The sequence below is a fragment of the Alosa pseudoharengus genome, unplaced genomic scaffold, assembly GCF_046254945.1.
Source record: "Alosa pseudoharengus isolate Yale_2024_CS ecotype anadromous, Long Island Sound unplaced genomic scaffold, YU_APseudo_1.1 YU_APseudo_1.1_scf_12, whole genome shotgun sequence".
Lineage (NCBI taxonomy): Eukaryota > Metazoa > Chordata > Actinopteri > Clupeiformes > Clupeidae > Alosa > Alosa pseudoharengus.
Window position 1 is genome coordinate 10732453 of NW_027468587.1, and position 17800 is coordinate 10750252.

The 17800-nt window shown below is 43.6% G+C and overlaps 2 protein-coding genes across 4 annotated transcripts; one reads left to right on the forward strand and one right to left on the reverse strand.

The window, feature by feature from the left end:
- Positions 1-450: 450 nt before the first annotated feature.
- Positions 451-13455, reverse strand: rbfox1l (RNA binding fox-1 homolog 1, like). Of its 3 annotated transcripts, none has more exons than XM_076280125.1 (13): positions 13170-13455; positions 8371-8607; positions 5287-5466; positions 5119-5172; positions 4922-5014; positions 4739-4796; positions 4461-4553; positions 4253-4321; positions 3535-3673; positions 2759-2798; positions 2442-2515; positions 2237-2318; positions 451-1925 (listed from the first exon to the last, which is right to left on the reverse strand). In XM_076280125.1, the coding sequence occupies exons 1-13, from the start codon at positions 13254-13256 to the stop codon at positions 1881-1883; spliced, it is 1251 nt and encodes a 416-aa protein (XP_076136240.1). In that variant the 5' UTR covers positions 13257-13455; the 3' UTR covers positions 451-1880. The 3 variants fall into 3 exon arrangements, with proteins under 3 accessions (XP_076136240.1, XP_076136241.1, XP_076136242.1); XM_076280126.1 differs by lacking the exon at positions 13170-13455 and adding an exon at positions 9376-9428; XM_076280127.1 differs by lacking the exon at positions 4461-4553.
- A 1782-nt stretch (positions 13456-15237) lies between these two features.
- rps9 (ribosomal protein S9) lies at positions 15238-17768 on the forward strand. The gene is made up of 5 exons (XM_076280132.1): positions 15238-15262; positions 15789-15901; positions 15986-16108; positions 16735-16921; positions 17506-17768. Exons 2-5 carry the CDS (start codon positions 15805-15807, stop codon positions 17681-17683), a joined length of 585 nt encoding a protein of 194 aa, XP_076136247.1. The 5' UTR covers positions 15238-15262; positions 15789-15804; the 3' UTR covers positions 17684-17768.
- Positions 17769-17800: the final 32 nt, after the last annotated feature.

The following is a 17800-nucleotide window of genomic DNA, read 5'->3' on the forward strand; positions in this document are numbered from 1 at the left end:
ACAAGCATAATAGATATGCTAATTAATCCATCCAAATAAAATATGTAAAATATTACATATTCACATTATTAGTCACATTATGAAAAAGCACATTTATTTAGTAATGATACAATGCAATATTATGTTTTGTTTAAATATTGTCAATAAATGGCTAAATTGCAAGTAAATGTAATGTTTTTTACCATATCTTAATTTCATACCAATGTTGAAATGTTAATTTAATAAATAATATAAAATCTCTATAAATGCTTATCTGTTAGCTGACTGATGGAACCTGGCTAATCACTTGTTTTCCAACCAGAGAGATGCAAGCTCAGAGAGCTACAGAGACATGCTCAGGGAGAATGATGCAGGAGAGGATGCTAAGAGAGAAGACCAGAACAGCAAGGGACTGAGGAGTAGCTACCATAGACACCAGGGAAGAAGGAAAAGAAAAGAAAAGAAAGGAGATAGGATGACAAAAGAAGGTTTTATTGAGAGAAATAAACAGCAGTCACAAAGACATTGAAGTATGTACAGTGTCCAGACAGCAGCTGACTACAGAACAGATACAGGTTCAGCTGACCCAGCATGGACATACCATAGGGCCAACAGAGGTGGGCTCAGTTTTGATATAATGGAGGTAAATGTGTTTTGCTTTAAATTTTCATATTTCTTTTGAAATGTTTCTTTACATTTGTGTGTGAAGATTTCAAATTGTTTGGTTTAAACTGTAAACCTTCATCCGGCGTCCATATTTGTTTACCAAGAACTATCTCTTCAGATCATTTGTGTTGTTTGTAAATGGTCGCAGTAAACTCAAAGCAAGCGAAACCATGTTTGAAAATATTGCCGAATGATTGCTGTTTATAATGATTACTATTTGGAACACACCACTGAACCTGATCTGTTCCTGTTTAAACTGCTATTTGGGGAGAAAAGGGGGATGAAGTATGACAAAGCAGAAAGAGGTACACAGAAGGAAAGAAAGAATTAAAGGAAAATAAACAGAAATAGAAATAAACGATAGCAGTAGTCTGGACACCAAAGAGAAAAGTTAGTGACATTTGCTTGGCACCAAACAGCCATTTAAAATATTGCACATAAGAACCCACAGCCTCTCAGCATCTTTTTAAAAGCTTGTTACTTGGCTGAACTACAAATACAAGAGGAGTGTAAAAACAGCACTATGTTGAAGTGTGAACAACAACAGTTTAAATCAGAGGTAGATTTACAGAGTTCGGCTGAGGTGTGTGTCTCACGCACTTCCTCTGCACCTGTGCAGTTGCTGTATCTCGCAGTTTGTCATTTTCTGAGCACTTTGTCATTTCACACTCAAACACACAATCACACACACACACACCCACACACACACAACGACAACAAACCCACCCGTATAACACACAAACAGTGCCCTAAACATGTCACAAAGACAATCATCAAAAATAACTTGATCTTTTAAGGTTGTATAAAATGCATTATCCTACTGTTTGGCTCTTGGAGGAGAGAACTCTTAAAAACAAACTGTACAAAATGAACCCCTGTAAAGTTGTGTCTACCAAATGCCTGTAGAGCAGAGCATTACCCTCAGTCTGAGCCAAACAGCTGATCTATGGGTTATGGAGGGATTTGAGTATTTAGGGCGCCTCTATCAAACACAGATCTTCCAAAGTTCTGTTTTAAATAATTATCCTTAGTCATAAATAATGTCACCCTTTCTTTGGTACTAGAATAAATACTTTTCAATTTCCCTACAGTATGTACAGTCACATTAGTCTTTTTTTGGGGGGGAGGGGTTTACAGAGGAAATTACACCGCCATTTCCAGCACACACTTTCAGCACCTGTTGTTGGTTGCGCCACGACATAAACGCAGGCCTAAACGCGGGGCTGCCTTGGTGCTCAGTAGGGAGTGAAACGGTTGTAGCCTCCTCTGTACAAGCTTGCCTGTCAACATAACAGATTAAAAACGACAAAATAGACATTACTACTCTGTAAAAAAATCAAGAGGCAAGATTTGAAACATTGACACACAGAAATTAATCCTCACATGACTGATTGACATATGGTACCGACAGAAAATAAAAATAAAAAAAACTCTGAAGGTCAATTTGCTGTCTTATTGCTTGTTGCTATGGTTACAAAGGGTCTCAGCTGTGGCCTCCCGCAGACCAGTGAGTGTGAAATGCATAGACGCCTGTACAAACTGATTAAGTAGATACATAAATAAAGATGAAAATACAACTCTAAAATCGCACCATGGTTCCAACTCCATACGTTGCTGTTGGTCCAACTGAATGGTGATAGGGGTCTGTAGTTGAGGCGTACACACGTCCATACCTACAGTAGGAAATGGGATGGGCATTCATTTATCTGTGTAAAACATTATTTAAAAATACTTATGGTATTGATCCCAACGTGAGGGACAGTCTTTCTGCTGATGAGGACAGTATCCTTACTTACCCATCACTGTAGGCTGCTGTGGTGGCTGCAGAGGCAGATTGAGCTACTCGGTATGCTGCAGCAGGATAGCCTCCCTAGAGAGATGGAGAGGAGGGAAAACAGAGAGAGAGAGCGAGAGAAAGAGAGAGAGAGAAAGAGAGAGAGAGAGAGAGTGAGTGAGTCAAAGGGAGAAAGAGTTAATGAGATGTGGAGAGAGCGAGAGAGAGAGAGTGAGAGAGAAGTCAGGAGATGGAGGAGAATGATAAGAGAGATGCTGGTCCACAACTAGTTGGAATGAGTGAGGTGTTGCCATGGCAGTAGCTGTTTTATTGACTTACATAAACTTCGGTTCCATACAGCCCGTCCTGATACACTACACTGGTGAACACACAGAGGAGAGAGCATCACATCACCACTCACTTAAATCATGCACACATCAAACATGTAGCCCAAACAAAACCTCACAGAGCCAGACAGAGCCAGCAGAGGCTTTAAAGGTGTGGTCTACAATTCTGTTACCTCACAGAGCCAACAGAGGCTTTAAAGGTGTAGTCTACAATCCTGTTACCTCACAGAGCCAGCAGAGGCTTTAAAGGTGTAGTCTACAATCCTGCTATCTCACAGAGCCAGAAGAGGCTTTAGAGGTATAGTCTACAATCCTGTTACCTCACAGAGCCAACAGAGGCTTTAAAGGTGTAGTCTACAATCCTGTTACCTCACAGAGCCAGCAGAGGCTTTAAAGGTGTAGTCTACAATCCTGTTACCTAACAAAGGCAACAGAGGCTTTTAAAGGTGTAGTCTACAATTCTGGTGAAAGGCTGTTGGTATTTCAGCTCAACAGCCAGTAAAATGACACCCTTTCCTTCCGTGCTCCTAAGGCACCTGGGTTTGTTTTTCATTTACAGAGCCAGGAGTGTATATATATATATATATATATATATATATATATATATATATATATATATTAATTGTGTACACTGAATGGACAGGTAGAAGACCATGGGTTTGACAATAAGTGAATTAGAGTACACTCATACATAACTTCAGTCACTAATAGGCTACTCTATCCGTTGTCTACTATAAATGACTTTCAGTGGAACTGCTATGACCTTACCCTGGATAGCCTGGGACAGCAGTGGGTGTGGCTGCAGCGGCTGAGCGAATGGTGTTGTAGACAGCTCGGCCACGCCCCCGTAAGGCGGGGCCTCTGTATGCCAAAGTGGGTGTAGGCACAGGATATGGGAAACTGGCAACTAAGGACAGAAAGAGTGGTCATGAGGATGTGAGGGAGGATGTGACAGGATACAGGACGCTACATCACATATTACATGCAAATGAAAAAGCAGACAAAGGTTTCGTAACACAAGGCATGGATGGGTCAGTGCTTAGGGCAAGACTACGAGGCAAATTCAGCCAAATCAACATAACTATATATCAACATATCCACTGCGTGTCTAGTTATATTTAAGACACAAGGGTCACTAGCGTGTCTGAGTAAGCTGTAGCCAACCCTTGATAGTTTGTTATTGTGTGTGTGTGTGTGTCTGGAGGGGGGGCACTCTGAAAATCAGAGAAGTAGTCTGTGATGACGAGGAAGAAAGAGAAATGAACTGAGAGCTGATATTTTAATGAGGTATTACGGATATGTTTAGTTATTATTGGATATCATTACGCATATTATAGATTATTACATGTATAGCAGTGTACATTATTACACATTTTTAGGGTTTGGGATTTTGGGATGCCCCAGCCGGAGGGTCTGAGTGAGGGGCAGTGAGAGGCGTCTGTGAGGTCCAGAGTTGTAGAATGGTGCTGGGGGTAGACTGACTGACCTGTGTAGAGCTCAGGGCCTCCCATCCCATACATGGCTCCCATCACTGGGTTGATCTTCCAGCCTGTGGCTGAGGGAAGAGAGGAGAAGAGAGGAGAAGAGAGAGAGGGAAAGGAAAAGGAGAGAGAGAGTGTGAGAGTCATTAAGATAGCAAAGGGGGGGGGGGGGGGCGGGGGGCGCTGTGGCGCAACTGGTGGCAGCGCCCGTACCATAATCGGGTCCACATGCCCACGGGGACCCCGGTTCGAGTCCAGCCTGGGTCATATCCTGTTCCCACCCCGGCATTCTCTCCACTGTCCTGTCTGATTAAAGGCATAAAAGCCCCAAAAAGATATTTAAAAAAAAAAAAAAAAGATAGCAAGAGAGTGAGAGACTCTCTGTGTGTAGAGAGTCCATGCCTGTTGTCTGTTTGTGTATGTGTGTGAGTTTGTGTGTGTATGTGTTAGTGCGTGTGTGTATGTGTTAATACATTAGAGTGTATCCTTACCATTCACCATTGGAGTCTGGGGCTTCTTAGTGACAACTCTGGCTGTAGCGTTGTTCACCTGCATGAGCAAGACACAAAACAACAAAAGACTCTCAGACAATTGAGAATAAGACACAAGCCACTTTAAAACGTCATCAGTATGACACGATCGTCAGGACAGCAGAGGCCTTCTCTTCCTCTCACCTCGATCTTCCTCCCCTCAACAATGGTTCCGTTGAGTTTCTCCCGTGCTCGATCTGCCTCCATAGCGCTCTCAAAGGTCACGAACCCAAAGCCCTGCGTGGGGTGAGAGAAAAAAAAAGATACGCAGAGATGAGGAAGAGAGGAAGAGAAAGATGAGGTGAAGTGAAAAATGGCGACTCTTGTCACTTCTTGTTCACCTTAGATCCTCTCTCATTAAAGATGATCTCCACATCCAGGATCTTGCCAAATTGCTGAAAGACATCAAGCCATCACGTCCTGTTACTGATTGCTAACTGTGGTATGTTACTATAATAACAGTGTTGTGAGGGACTCGGTGTCTGTCTGCGGAGGCCTTCGTCTCCTACCCCAAACATCTGCCGCAGGTCCGGGTCGCGGAAGCGGAAGGGGATGTTGGAGACGTGCAGCCGTTTGGGCTGGGCTTTGCCAGACCCCTCCTCATCACTCCCACTTCCTGCTCCGCCCCCCGATGACACGGAAACGCTCAGAGATTGAGGGTCAGAGGTGACTGGAGCCAAGGAGTCATCCTGGCGGAGGGAGAAATGGTAGAGACGGAGGGAGGGATGGAGCGAGAGAGGGAGTGGAAGAGCGGAGAGGTGGAGAGATAGAAAAAAGAGGAGATCAGTTAGAGGGGGAGAGTGAGGGAGAGAGTTAATGCATTTGTTTACCATTGCCACACGTCATAAAACAATATGTTCTAGTTTTTGCACTAATTTTAAAAATATATTTAAGATTTTTTTTTACTAGACATTCGTAATAAAAGTTTCAGCATAGCATTGCACTGGGAGTGCACCATCTTAGAGTGATCACAAACAAGTCCAACAGAGCATTCCCCATCCAGTGTTCCCTCTCAAGCAACGTGAGGAGGCATCAACAAGTCTCCATTTTAGTGAGGCGTCCACATACATGCCCGTTAGAAAAGAATGACCTGGACAAATTCAGCTCAGAAATTATCTTTACACTTGACATTCAGAGTGTGTCATTATTTCTATTGTTTTACAGTGTGTGTCTAATCCACTCACTTAAACCTAATTCACAAATCAGTGGTGTGTAAGCCACAGCCTCATCAACACAGACCTAGGGGGGAACTGCAACTCATTGCTATATTGTAAATATTTACAATATAATCAGTGATATCAGGAAGCATTCCCTAGAATAGGAACTTTTTTTGTAACACCAGTAAAATGTCCTCATGCAAATCAACCCATATGAAAGTAATGTGTGCGTCAAACCCAAAACATCCAACCCATAATGCACCACGATGCCAGTGTGTGTCACAACCTATGTCATCAAACTCCACATAACTGTTACACCGTCAAAATCCAGGAGATTAAAGAAACCCAAAGAGAAAGATGAAAAATGTATTAAAACATTGGTGAGCGTGAGCAAAAAAAAAAGAGGTCCAAAAAAAAGGAAAACAGAGAGAAAAACAAGAAAAAGGCAAAAAGAGAATCCTCTAGAAGGGCAGGCTGGACAGAGTGAGGTGAATTAGCTGCTTGAGGAACAGACCCTTTATGCAGAAAAGACCAACACTTTTATTAGCTTAGCCTACAGTGAGGAGAGAGCAGTGAGAGAGGAGAGGTAGAGAGACCAGATGGAATGATAGAGGAGAGAGAGAGAGAGAGAGAGAGGATGGGGGGAGAGTAGGGTGCAGAGACAGAAAGAAAGAGCATGAATGAGTTGATGTTTAGTGCTTGCTCTTTGATAGCCTGCAGAACTTTGTGTTGATTACCATAGCCGCTCAATGAATTCCACCGCACATCTCTACCCCTGATGCATTTGTCTTCGTCAGTGGGGGCATTTCTGTTGCGGTGGGATCCATTCGGAGCGAATGGTGAACACGGCAAAGTCTATGCAACACGGACACCAAAGGCTAAGTACTGAAACCCAGCTGAGTCACACTCAAGGAAACAACCAGAGGAGTGCAGAGGAGAAAAATAAAATGATGGGGGGAAAAAAAGAAAATGAAATCAAATGAAATGAGTGGCACAGGAAGTGATCAGCTGCGCAGGCAGACAGTTGCGCAAAAAGCTGAGGTGGGTGGGCTAGGGGGTGAAAGTTCACAGGTCAGTCTAGGGTCACGGTGCTGCTTGTCTGGCAGAGGTTAAAGTTAATTACCCAAGATTCCGAAGGAAGGGGACTTGTATTAATAGGGACAGGAAACACAGCAGGGTAGACACACGAATATTGCATCATGTACACACACACACACACACACACGCCCGCACGCACACACACATACACATAAACACACTGCGTTTATAACACGTAGGCTTGCCATTGCCATCTACAGTGGTTGAATGTCACACAAACACTATCGAAACCTTGTCCTCACACACGCAAAAACGCAGACACAATCTTAAGTGGCAGGGCTGGATTTAGGGGGGGGGGGGGGGATTTACACAGGGAGAGGAAGAGGGGGTGGAGGGAGGGTGGGAGGAGGGGAGGGAGACAGTGGGGGGTAGGGGTTCAGTTGGGTGGTGCTATCATGTCACGATGCAAAGTGTTTTCTGAACCTGGGCGATATTTCGGTAGGGGGGATCTTCTGGTCTGCCGCCCCCCTCCTGGGCGACGTCTCAATGTCCGAAAATCAGGAGCAAGTAATTCTGGCAGTCTAGTGGTGGGATATATAATACATTTGACTATAAAATATCAGCAGTGAGGAGGCATCATAGCTATGGTATCTGCTTCAGACGCCCACATACTGTTTACACTGAAAATACCATTTAAAGCAGAAAAAGAAAACAAAAACCAGAGAACATGAGTTTGCTAAAACACACATTATGTGAAGATGTGTGGTGTAAAGTCTGGCTGTGTGGGAGAGAATGCTTTTGGACATAATTATCAAAATATACAATTTTCATTTTTTTCATTTTCAAGTTTTAAAAATGCCAGAGAGAGAGAGAGAGAGAAAAAAGAAATCACATACAAATGTTACATGACCCCTTACTTTGCTCAACAGGGACATTTGTTTTCCTGAAATATAACATGTGTGGCGTTCACCTGTTGTTTCTATGTACTGCCCTGTATTTATACAGTGTCATCTGTTGACAGCTGTTGCTTTGTATCAGACTATTCCCCAGCACTGGACTGCCCTGCGTCTCTCCTCTCCTGTCCTCTCTCAGCGCTGGGATTGCCTTACATGGCCGCTACACGGAAGGTGGTGTGCTATAAATAGCTCACACTGGACCCGACAGGGTGGTCTCCGCTTCCCCAGATAGAGGCTGGCTCAGAACAGATTAGGCCCGGATCTGGCGCGACCCCTGAACTGGAACTGGTCCCGGTGTGTGGCCTGAACCTGGCTCAGGTCTGGTGCTTATCCTGTTCCAATGTCAGCTGCTATGTGGGGTGTGTGTCCGTACACCCCTCCCCCACTCCCACTCCCCAAACCTTCTGATTGGTCACAGACATGCCGGGTGGCTTCCTCTTACCGCGCCATTGGCTGAGAGTGAGTCTGGGACCTCATGCTGGGAGCTCTGGAACACGCGGAGCTGGTGGTGCTCCTGGTAGTCCACGCTGGGGTGGGCAGGGCTGAACTCCAGGGGCGGGAGCCTGCCAGCAGGCGTGGGAGGGCCCTGCCCAGGAGGAGGGTAGGATGGGGGTGGGGCATACACCTGGGGGAGGGTGGGGTCACCACTGGTTGGACCCCCCTCCTGGGTGGGGGTACCCTGGGGAAAGGAAGAGGAATGGTATGGTGACAATCTGTGACTGAAAAAAATGATGAAAACCTATCTGTGTTTGTTTGTCAACAACATCAACAATGACACGATTCTAACCTTTGACTTACGTATGTTATAGACAACGCGCAAGACAGTTTGAGAACATTATAATCTTGTGAGAGCTGGGCCGAGATGACATACAAGTCCCTGACACTCAGTTGATCATTTAATTTAAGAAGTGGTATTTCATGCTAGGATAAAGACAATTGCAATTATATTGGTTAAATATGCCAAACAATATAATTACAACATCATTATCATGGTCTCATTTAAATACACCCTCCAAGCCACTTTTGCTGTGTTGTGATTTCAGATGAGAACAGTTCGACACAAAATACAAGAGAGTATGCCAGCATGGACAACACTCCAGAGAATCAACTTCATTCTCCCATCAGAACAATCCTAAGTAATTTCTAAATTAAACATCACCATGACATTATTTACTGAACCTTAACATTCTAAAGTAATTCTATACATATCAGATGTTTACTTGACTCATTCATTCACACATTCATTTCCATGTTCAATCAGCTGCCTGACAAATGCACACAGTTAAATACAGTACAGGTAAACAAGTCAAGGAATACATACTCTCTCTGCAATTACTTCTCTACAGCAACCAAAGTATGCAGGTGAGCAAAATAAAATATGTTCTTTACAACTACAAGACCAAAGATGACAAAGAAGCTGAGCCAGACTAAAAGATGAAGATCTTACCCCCTTACAGCATTCCACTCTCTGTGTTAGACCCAACAGCAGCTGACGCATGCTTTAATGCTTGTCCCCCCTCCCGCCCACCACAACATAAGCCCCCCCCCCGGTGGCCAATCACAGGCCTGTTTGGCCGGGCACAGAGAGGCTTTCTCGCCAGCTGCGGTCAGTTGTGCCTGTCAATCATCTTCCCTCCCCCAGACACTCAGCGCAAGGCTAAGAGCCCAAGAGAGGACGGACGGGATGCAGACTTTTAAGACTTGGCCCATCTTTAATCTAATCTCCGTAAGGTGACATGAACGTTAAACAGCCTCTGTGCAATTACTCTATCAGACAAGAGAGCAACCAAAAGGTATTTATAAAGCATTTAACAGAACTGTTGTCATTTAAATATGTCAAGATGCCCGGCTCCCAGATAGAGGGCCTACCTACGTTTCCTACGGGACATTCACAGGATAATTTACCATTATGGAGTTTGTGGTATGCTTCAAATGCATCATCATCATAGCTATGGCTAAAAACAGCACATTCTAGCCTATCTTTCTTCCCAAGTATTCCTTATATTTTTATCTTCCAACTCTGGAACAGGTGTGCCTCTGAATCTGTTCTGGAGTCAGCCACTTTTAGAAGTTTATCATAATAGCGCATTATAATAGCTACATAATAAAATATAGTTCAACTTTTAATATCGTCTGAAGATGATGGAATTGGCATATCACTTGAAAGTCTAAAACTGCATGCTTATTCCGCACCATTAAGATACAGTAGGTCACAGAAAATAAGATTTACGCATGTGGCCTAGAGATGTTAGCCTGGAAAAATCCAAACTCATTCACAAAGTAAATAGAGTCTGGTGACTCTGGATTGGGAAACGTTTGCAACACTTGCATTGCGACGAGCACTAACTTTGAAATCATTGGTCCAGCCTTACCAATCACATTGATCAGAGATTCCGAACGTTACTTCCTACTTCGCATAAACTTTACAAACTGACAATAAACAGCATCAACAGTCAGGAAACAATGTATGTGGGTCTGCCTTTGCTGTAAATACATTTCTGCATTTTTCCAAATGCATATTTTGACGTTTGCAGGTGTTGCTGCTTCTGTTTATCACAATAAGTTTCGGCTTTGTCTTCCCCTCTCGTTACTTATTTGTCTGATATTTTTCTTGTCTGAGGGATACGGTTATGAACTATGGTGTTCCAGACTAGATCTCCCTGAAAGAAGACCTAGATGGGCAGGGCCAGGCTAGATGTGGCCTAGTCTAGAAAAAATCAATGCACAAGAAACATGACTGATTCCACCTTGTGTTCTTCTCTCTCCACATGTGTTTTATAGCTGATGATATTTAAATGTGACATGGAGAGAGACAGGCTGCCCTTTTGGTGTTGACAAGAAGGGCTCAACTAAATCACACTGGAGTATGTGAAATAACTGGGACATGTATATGTGGATAGCGACATAGGGCAATTGCACACGAGTACACACACACACGCAAACATGCAGCCATGCGCGCACACACACACACACGCGCACACACACACACACACACACACACACACACACACACACACACACACACTGATTGATACATGTATAGGTATAGAAAATGCACACCTGAATCAGAGATCTTGCGCACACATACACAGAACACACACACACACACACACACACACACACACACACACACACACACACACACAAACTCGTCCGCCACCTTTTTCACCATACAAGGAGCTCGACAGATGCTAGATAACCAAGACTACCAAATACCTCTCTCTCACACATATCACAGACACACACACACAAACAAACTTTATTTCTTTTAGTACATTTACATCTAACTATACTTTTCATTCACTTTCTTCTCCTCTCTTGACACAATACCAACGCATTCAATCACCTATAGGTGTTGGCCATCTTTTTTTTCTTCTAGATGGGCATTTGGTGCCCCCCTCCCCAGTCCCTGTCAGCTGTCAGTGTGAGGGTCGAAGGTCAGTGGCAGCCTGCCAGGTGCATGCTGGGACAGCTGGAGGGGGTTACGCTGCTCAACAAGCGCTGTCTCAGTGGCCTTTAGAACAGGTTCACGTTACTCACAACAGCCTCACATATGAACATGCTGACAACCACACTCACACACACACTCTCTGCTCTTAACTACACCTAATTTAAACTCATGTATCTAGTGACACCTATAGATTACAAGAGGATATCCCTGTAAAGCACCAAACCCTGGCATAAAAATACATCCAACACATTTTAAACATGTGCCTCTGACATATGCTTAAAATGCTGTTTCATTGTTTCACATACAGTGCCAAAATATTCATTGGGAAAACTCAACTTCAAGTATTATACATTCCAAAAAGCAAAAGTAATGCAGAAAAGCTTGAAACAGATCTCCATATATAAATCACATTCAACGTGTCCCTTGCCCTTGTTAAAGATCTCACTGAGATGTCCCAAATGTATTATCCTGTGCAATAAATTTGTATCTTGCATGTGAATTTGTGTGTGTGTGTGTGTGTGTGTGTGTGTGTGTGTGTGTGTGTGTTTGTGTGTGTATGTGTGAGAGTGAGTGTGCATGTGAGGTGTGTATGTGTATTTGTGTGTGTGTGTGTTTGAGAGAGAGAGAGAGAGAGAGAGAGAGAGAGAGTGTATGTGTATGTCTGCACCCTGCCCTTGCCATAATCATGTGCTGGTGCCGGGGTGTGATGCAGGCCAGAACTCTGATAGTGCTAATCTGTGTGGAGTGGCGCTAGCTAAAAATATGGCCACTATCAGAGAACATCGGAGGGGAGGACACACACTCCAGACCCCCAGACCTGGAATTTACTGATGGGACACCACACTATTCACACCAGCACTCGGCTCCTATACCACCATCCTACCACCCCCTTGGAAACAACCTCTCTATAAGCCCCAACCAGTGCACCCACCCCCGTCCCTCGCCCCTCTACCTGCCCAGCCAAATATAAACTGACACAGAGACAGTGTGTCCTTGCCACCCCAACAACCCCCCCCACCCCACCCCCTCATTTCGCAATGTTGCTGAGTTTTGTGAGTCCAATATCGAATCGTTCACTCCGTCCCAATGAAGAGAATGATGACTATTCCATGTTACCCATAGAACATGTTAAACTTCAATGCTAACGCAGACTTCTACAAAACTATGCAGCTCTGTAGTGTTGGATGAATAATATTGTGCATTTGTCACTAGCAGTTTAGCTTCTGCCTGGGGCTAGACTTTTCCACAGAGACCTTGTGAACTGTCTGATCAACAGTCAGGTTTGAGATTTCAACACGGTACATACAGTACTTTGTGTCATCTATGTAAAGGGATAGAGGTCAGTTTTTTTTAATCAACCATAAATAAATGTTTTAACGCCACATGTACATTATACCATGGATAATGTATATACATGCATATTATAAGATACCATGAAATAATGCTGTATTTGACTATTTTAGTTTTGCCAGCGGTGAAAATGAAAGGCAGACTTGTAGCAGTTAAGCATTCTGCACCATCATTCCCCTCATGAGTGTGAGGTCAGCTGCCAGAGCAAACAGCGCTTTCAGTGGGCACAAGAACAGCATGAAGGTTACTGCCACTGGTCAATAGACAAAATAGAGTATAAAAAGAAAGAACTGTAACAGGGTATGAAAGAAACTGAGAGAAGAATTAAAAAGTGAGAAGTCAGAGAGAGTGTAGATGTGAAGAAAGAAAGAGAGAGAGAGAAAGGGAGAGAGAGAGAGAGAGAGAGAGAGAAAGGGAGATAGAGAGAGAGGGGGAATTACCTGTACAATGCTGGGGTAGCAGGAGGCTGTCTGAGGGTAGACGGGGAGTCCATACGGCTGAAGAATCACAGTAGGGGAGGAGAGCATAGTGCATAGCCAGACGCAAAAGAAAAGTGAAGAGGAACAAAGGAGGGAAAAAAGATGGAAGGGAGAAGGAGAGGGTGGAATGCTGACCGAAAAGAGAGGTGAACCAGGCAAAGGAGCAGGGCAGTTAGAATCCAAGCAGGTGGGGGAAAAGGGAAAAGAAACAGAAGTCCCAAAATCAGAGGAACAGGAAAGGAAGGAGCCGCTTTCGGGTCAAAAAAGTACTAATAAAACTGGAGTTCCATAGGGAAACACACAGAGGAGAAGACAGAGACAGCCTGCCTTGTTGAAAGAGCAGGATATCGCCAAACTGACTGGGCTCTGGAGAGCTAGCTGGTGTGTGTGTGTGTGTGTGTGTGTGTGTGTGTGTGTGTGTGTGTGTGTGTGTGTGTGTGAGTGTGAGTGTGTGTCCATCTGTCATGCAGTTACTCTGACATACTGAAACACATGTAGAGAGTCCTGTTTCAAGACTGTATTAATAGGCCCTCTCCTGCCTCCGCTGCATGTAAGTCTGAGGTTGTGCTCTTGTACTCACTGTTTTTTAAGGTCTGTTTCTACTATAGAAAAATCAATGGTGAACTGGTTAATCCTGTACCAGACTTTCTTTAGTGTCAACATTTGGCAAAACCCCTATTTGAGATGTCTGACAGTATCCTGACCTACACTGTGTTTAACACCTCCATATGCAGGTAATTTGATCCTTGCTGTTACTCCAGACTGCATAGAATCATGTTCTGGGTGAAGAGCCAAAAACAAGCAGATAAACTAGTGTATTGACAAACTTTGACACAGCATGTGACATTCTATGAGGGCATCAATCTTAGCCAGTTGAACTTAGCAAGTTGGTTTTACGTAGAAATAATGCATAGCTGTCCTTGAGTCCCTATACATATATAAATGATCCTAGTGGATGTTGATGAAGATGGTCACAGGAAGATTGGATGTAAGCCTACAGATAATGTGTGGCAAGGGTTTTACTAGAGCAGAGGTTCTCAACCTGTTTGGGGCTAAGGCATACAAAAGGTCAAACCAAAACGTCAAGGCACACCAACTTATGTTTAATAATTATAAATTATGTTGCGCACATTATTAGTATGCTATCACAGGGATGTTTATTTTCAAGCCCATATTGTTTTTTTCTATACAGAGTGTTCATGAGCTGAGACCACATAGGCATAATAGGCATATGCTCATATGATGTTGACTGAGCTTTTTAATTAAGAAGCTGTGTTACTGATGCATTTTAAAATAGCCCTTTAGCCTATTTCATGAGCGTGTATGAAAACACATTGTGTTCCTCAAAATGCAAAGGCACACAAGTGAGAACCACTGTAGGCTACAGCATGGATAACAGGAAAGCGGGACAGAATATCCTATCCCTTCATTGCCCCATTTGCTACACTATTATAAAACGTACTTAACAAATTAACAGAACACTAACCAGCCCAAACATACTGATACATACTATAAATGTTATTTCTTCAAAATGTTTTTGGACAAAGGCTTCAACATTTCACTATTAGGCATATTAAACTAACCAGCAGAGGGCAGCAAGTACGTTTTTTGAAGGTCAGCTGCCTGTCAGCTCCATATGTAAAATCATTTAAACCACCGATAACAGTTTTGTTATCAACTACTTAAACCTTCATATTAAATGATAGGCTTACAAAATCACAAAATTGCTCGACATGCTTCAACATGCTTGCCTATGCTAATGAGTGTTGTTTAAGTTTGAAAAGAAACAAACGATTAAGATAGTTGTGTCGTCTATCAGTGTTTTAGGTCATAGTGATAAAAGCTATATAGGGTGTATATATATACATATATAGCCAGAGCCCGTCTGATATAGCCTACAAAAGTAAAGAAACAGATGTTCCAAGCGGTCGCATGTTCATGACGATCGATCAAGTCGCAAAGGTCCATGGGAAATGTAGTTTCTTGTATCAATTATATATAGTCGGTGAAACCTACCATGCGGTCTCTTTACTGTTCGAGCCTGAGGAAGACAGGTAATGGCGGATTGAGCCGCGGCTAAACTGTCCTTTCCTTACAAACATATGCTTCTCAACTAAGTTGCCGCAAACCGATGCCGCTTTCTAAAACACTGATAGTTCTTTAACGTTGACAATTGAGCGCTCTGAACATGTTTAATTGTGAATTTATGCACGTTATGGTCAACGTGGTTTGATTGCTAACTTAGGCTAACGCAAAGCATGAGATGGCGCCTCTGCGGCCTAGATTGTCCGGGGCAACCATGACTTGTGTTGTGTCTATAAATGTTATACGTGTGATTATATTTATTATGAAATACACGTATCCTCGGAGGTGAACCCTTATAGGTTAACCTACCTGGTTAAGTGACATGAATGCATGCAGTTACTAACGTAACGTTGACGTTAGACTAAATTAGCCAGCTAATGTTAGAAGCTAACTTTAACCAATACGCTAAAGCCATGTTGGATATTGCTTAAGGTCATGTGTTATAAAACTGTGGCTGAACTATCGTTTAATTCTAAATTTATTTCTCATTTTTAGGCGCAAGTAACCCGCCATGCCCGTTGCCAGGAGTTGGGTTTGTCGCAAGACATACGTTACCCCCCGCCGTCCCTTCGAGAAGTCCCGTCTCGACCAGGAGTTGAAACTCATTGGTAAGTCTGACATAACTGTATGGCATGTTTTGCAACTGGATTACAGTGTTGTCTTGGTGTACTAACTTTGTTTAATTATCTCAGGTGAGTATGGACTGAGGAACAAGAGAGAAGTGTGGAGGGTTAAGTTCACTCTTGCCAAGATCCGCAAAGCCGCCAGAGAGCTACTCACCCTGGATGAGAAGGATGCCAAGCGTCTCTTTGAAGGTAAAACTAGTCAAGCACTTGCTTGGGTGTGGTTTTGCTTTGTTTACGGGAGTTATACATCACAGGTCATTAATATTTGAGATGTTCTCAAGGGAATATATTTATCTTACCATGTGTTAGTAAACTCTTCTTGGCTTACTGATTTGGGTTGATTTCAGACACCATTGTACCATTGGTGTCATGAATTCATACTAGTTTCATCCATTTCTCCATTGAGTTTGATTAGGAACAATCAGATGGTATCCATTGTAGGCAAACTTCCATGATCTTAACACTTGTGATTAGTTTTATGGTAGAAAATAGTTTTTTGCCAGGCCGATGATTTTAAAAAGTCAGATTCCACCATGGTGTCAAGAATTCCTCGTGAATGAGGTCTGTCAAGAACACTCCGCTCTTAGCTTGATCTAATATTAAGAAATTCAGATGTGAACTGAATGCAGGTGAGACGCCACATCACCTGTGTATCTATGCACGTACATGACTATGAGTTATTGTTTTTTGTTTTTTTAATAGTCATTGGGGGAAAGGAAGGACAAATGTACACCTGGAACCAGTTATTGCAGAGGTTGACTGTCCCTTAAGCTCCATGTGTTCATTGACTGAGCTTATTTGTGTTTAATTCCTAGGCAACGCCCTGCTCAGGCGTCTGGTGAGGATCGGTGTGCTGGACGAGGGCAAGATGAAGCTGGATTACATCCTGGGCCTGAAGGTTGAGGATTTCCTGGAGAGGAGGCTGCAGACTCAGGTGTTCAAGCTGGGCCTGGCCAAGAGCATCCACCATGCCCGCGTGCTGATCCGCCAGAGGCACATCCGGTAAGTGCTGGGGGGGTGCCAAAGAGCTGGCCCATGTGTGCAGGGAAGTTCCCCCTGTTATGCTACGCTAGTTGGGGAATGCTAAGTATACTGAGCTCTTCCTCAATGATGATGCTGTGACTTGCTGTGGGTCTTCATTGCCATTATCCTTCCTGTTTCTCGGTAGTGGCCCAAGCTTTGCCCCTTGCTGAGCGGGGAATTAAAGTGTTTCCGCAAGGTCAATTCAGCAATTAAGCTGTATACCTTGTCAGTAAGACTGCCCATACCCTAAGCAGATGAGCGAGACTTGGGGCTTTAATGAGGTCATGGCTTTTGGGCTGTCAGGTAAGGTGAACTGGTCTTCACATCATGGGTTCGTCCCCTCTGGAGTGGATGTTTTATTATGTAGAAAATGGTTTTTAGACAGACCGATGATTTAAATACATTTTGTCAGACTCCACCATGGTGTCAAGAATTCCTCGTGAATGAGGTCTGTCAAGAACAGTCAGCTCTTAACTTGCATGACCTAATGTTTCAGACGTGAACTCTTTGGTATGGATGCAGGTGAGATGCCCTGCTCACATCCTTGTCTCTTCTCTCCTCAGTGTGCGCAAGCAGGTCGTGAACATCCCATCCTTTGTGGTGAGGCTGGACAGCCAGAAGCACATTGACTTCTCCCTGCGCTCTCCATACGGTGGCGGTCGCCCTGGTCGCGTGAAGAGAAAGAACGCCAAGAAGGGCCAGGGTGGATCTGGAGGTGCTGACGACGAGGAGGAGGATTAAACTGGAGCAGGGAGGAGACTGAACAGCTGGAAATTACTGCCTTTCAGAATCCTCACAATTTTCAATAAAAATGGTTGAAAAAGTCTCTTTTGGGTCTTCAAATATATTTCTGTTTTT

Coding starts and splice junctions, on each gene's coding strand:
- rps9 (XM_076280132.1), top strand. CDS start 15,805: ATGCCCGTTGCCAGGAGTTGGGTTTGTCGCAAGACATACGTTACCCCC. Junction 15,902..15,985: donor CCAGGAGTTGAAACTCATTG/GTAAGTCTGACA, acceptor TAATTATCTCAG/GTGAGTATGGACTGAGGAAC. Junction 16,109..16,734: donor TGCCAAGCGTCTCTTTGAAG/GTAAAACTAGTC, acceptor TTTAATTCCTAG/GCAACGCCCTGCTCAGGCGT.
- rbfox1l (XM_076280125.1), bottom strand. CDS start 13,256: ATGCTCTCCTCCCCTACTGTGATTCTTCAGCCGTATGGACTCCCCGTC. Junction 2,516..2,758: donor TGTATGGAACCGAAGTTTAT/GTAAGTCAATAA, acceptor CCATCTCTCTAG/GGAGGCTATCCTGCTGCAGC. Junction 2,319..2,441: donor ACAGCAGCCTACAGTGATGG/GTAAGTAAGGAT, acceptor TTCCTACTGTAG/GTATGGACGTGTGTACGCCT.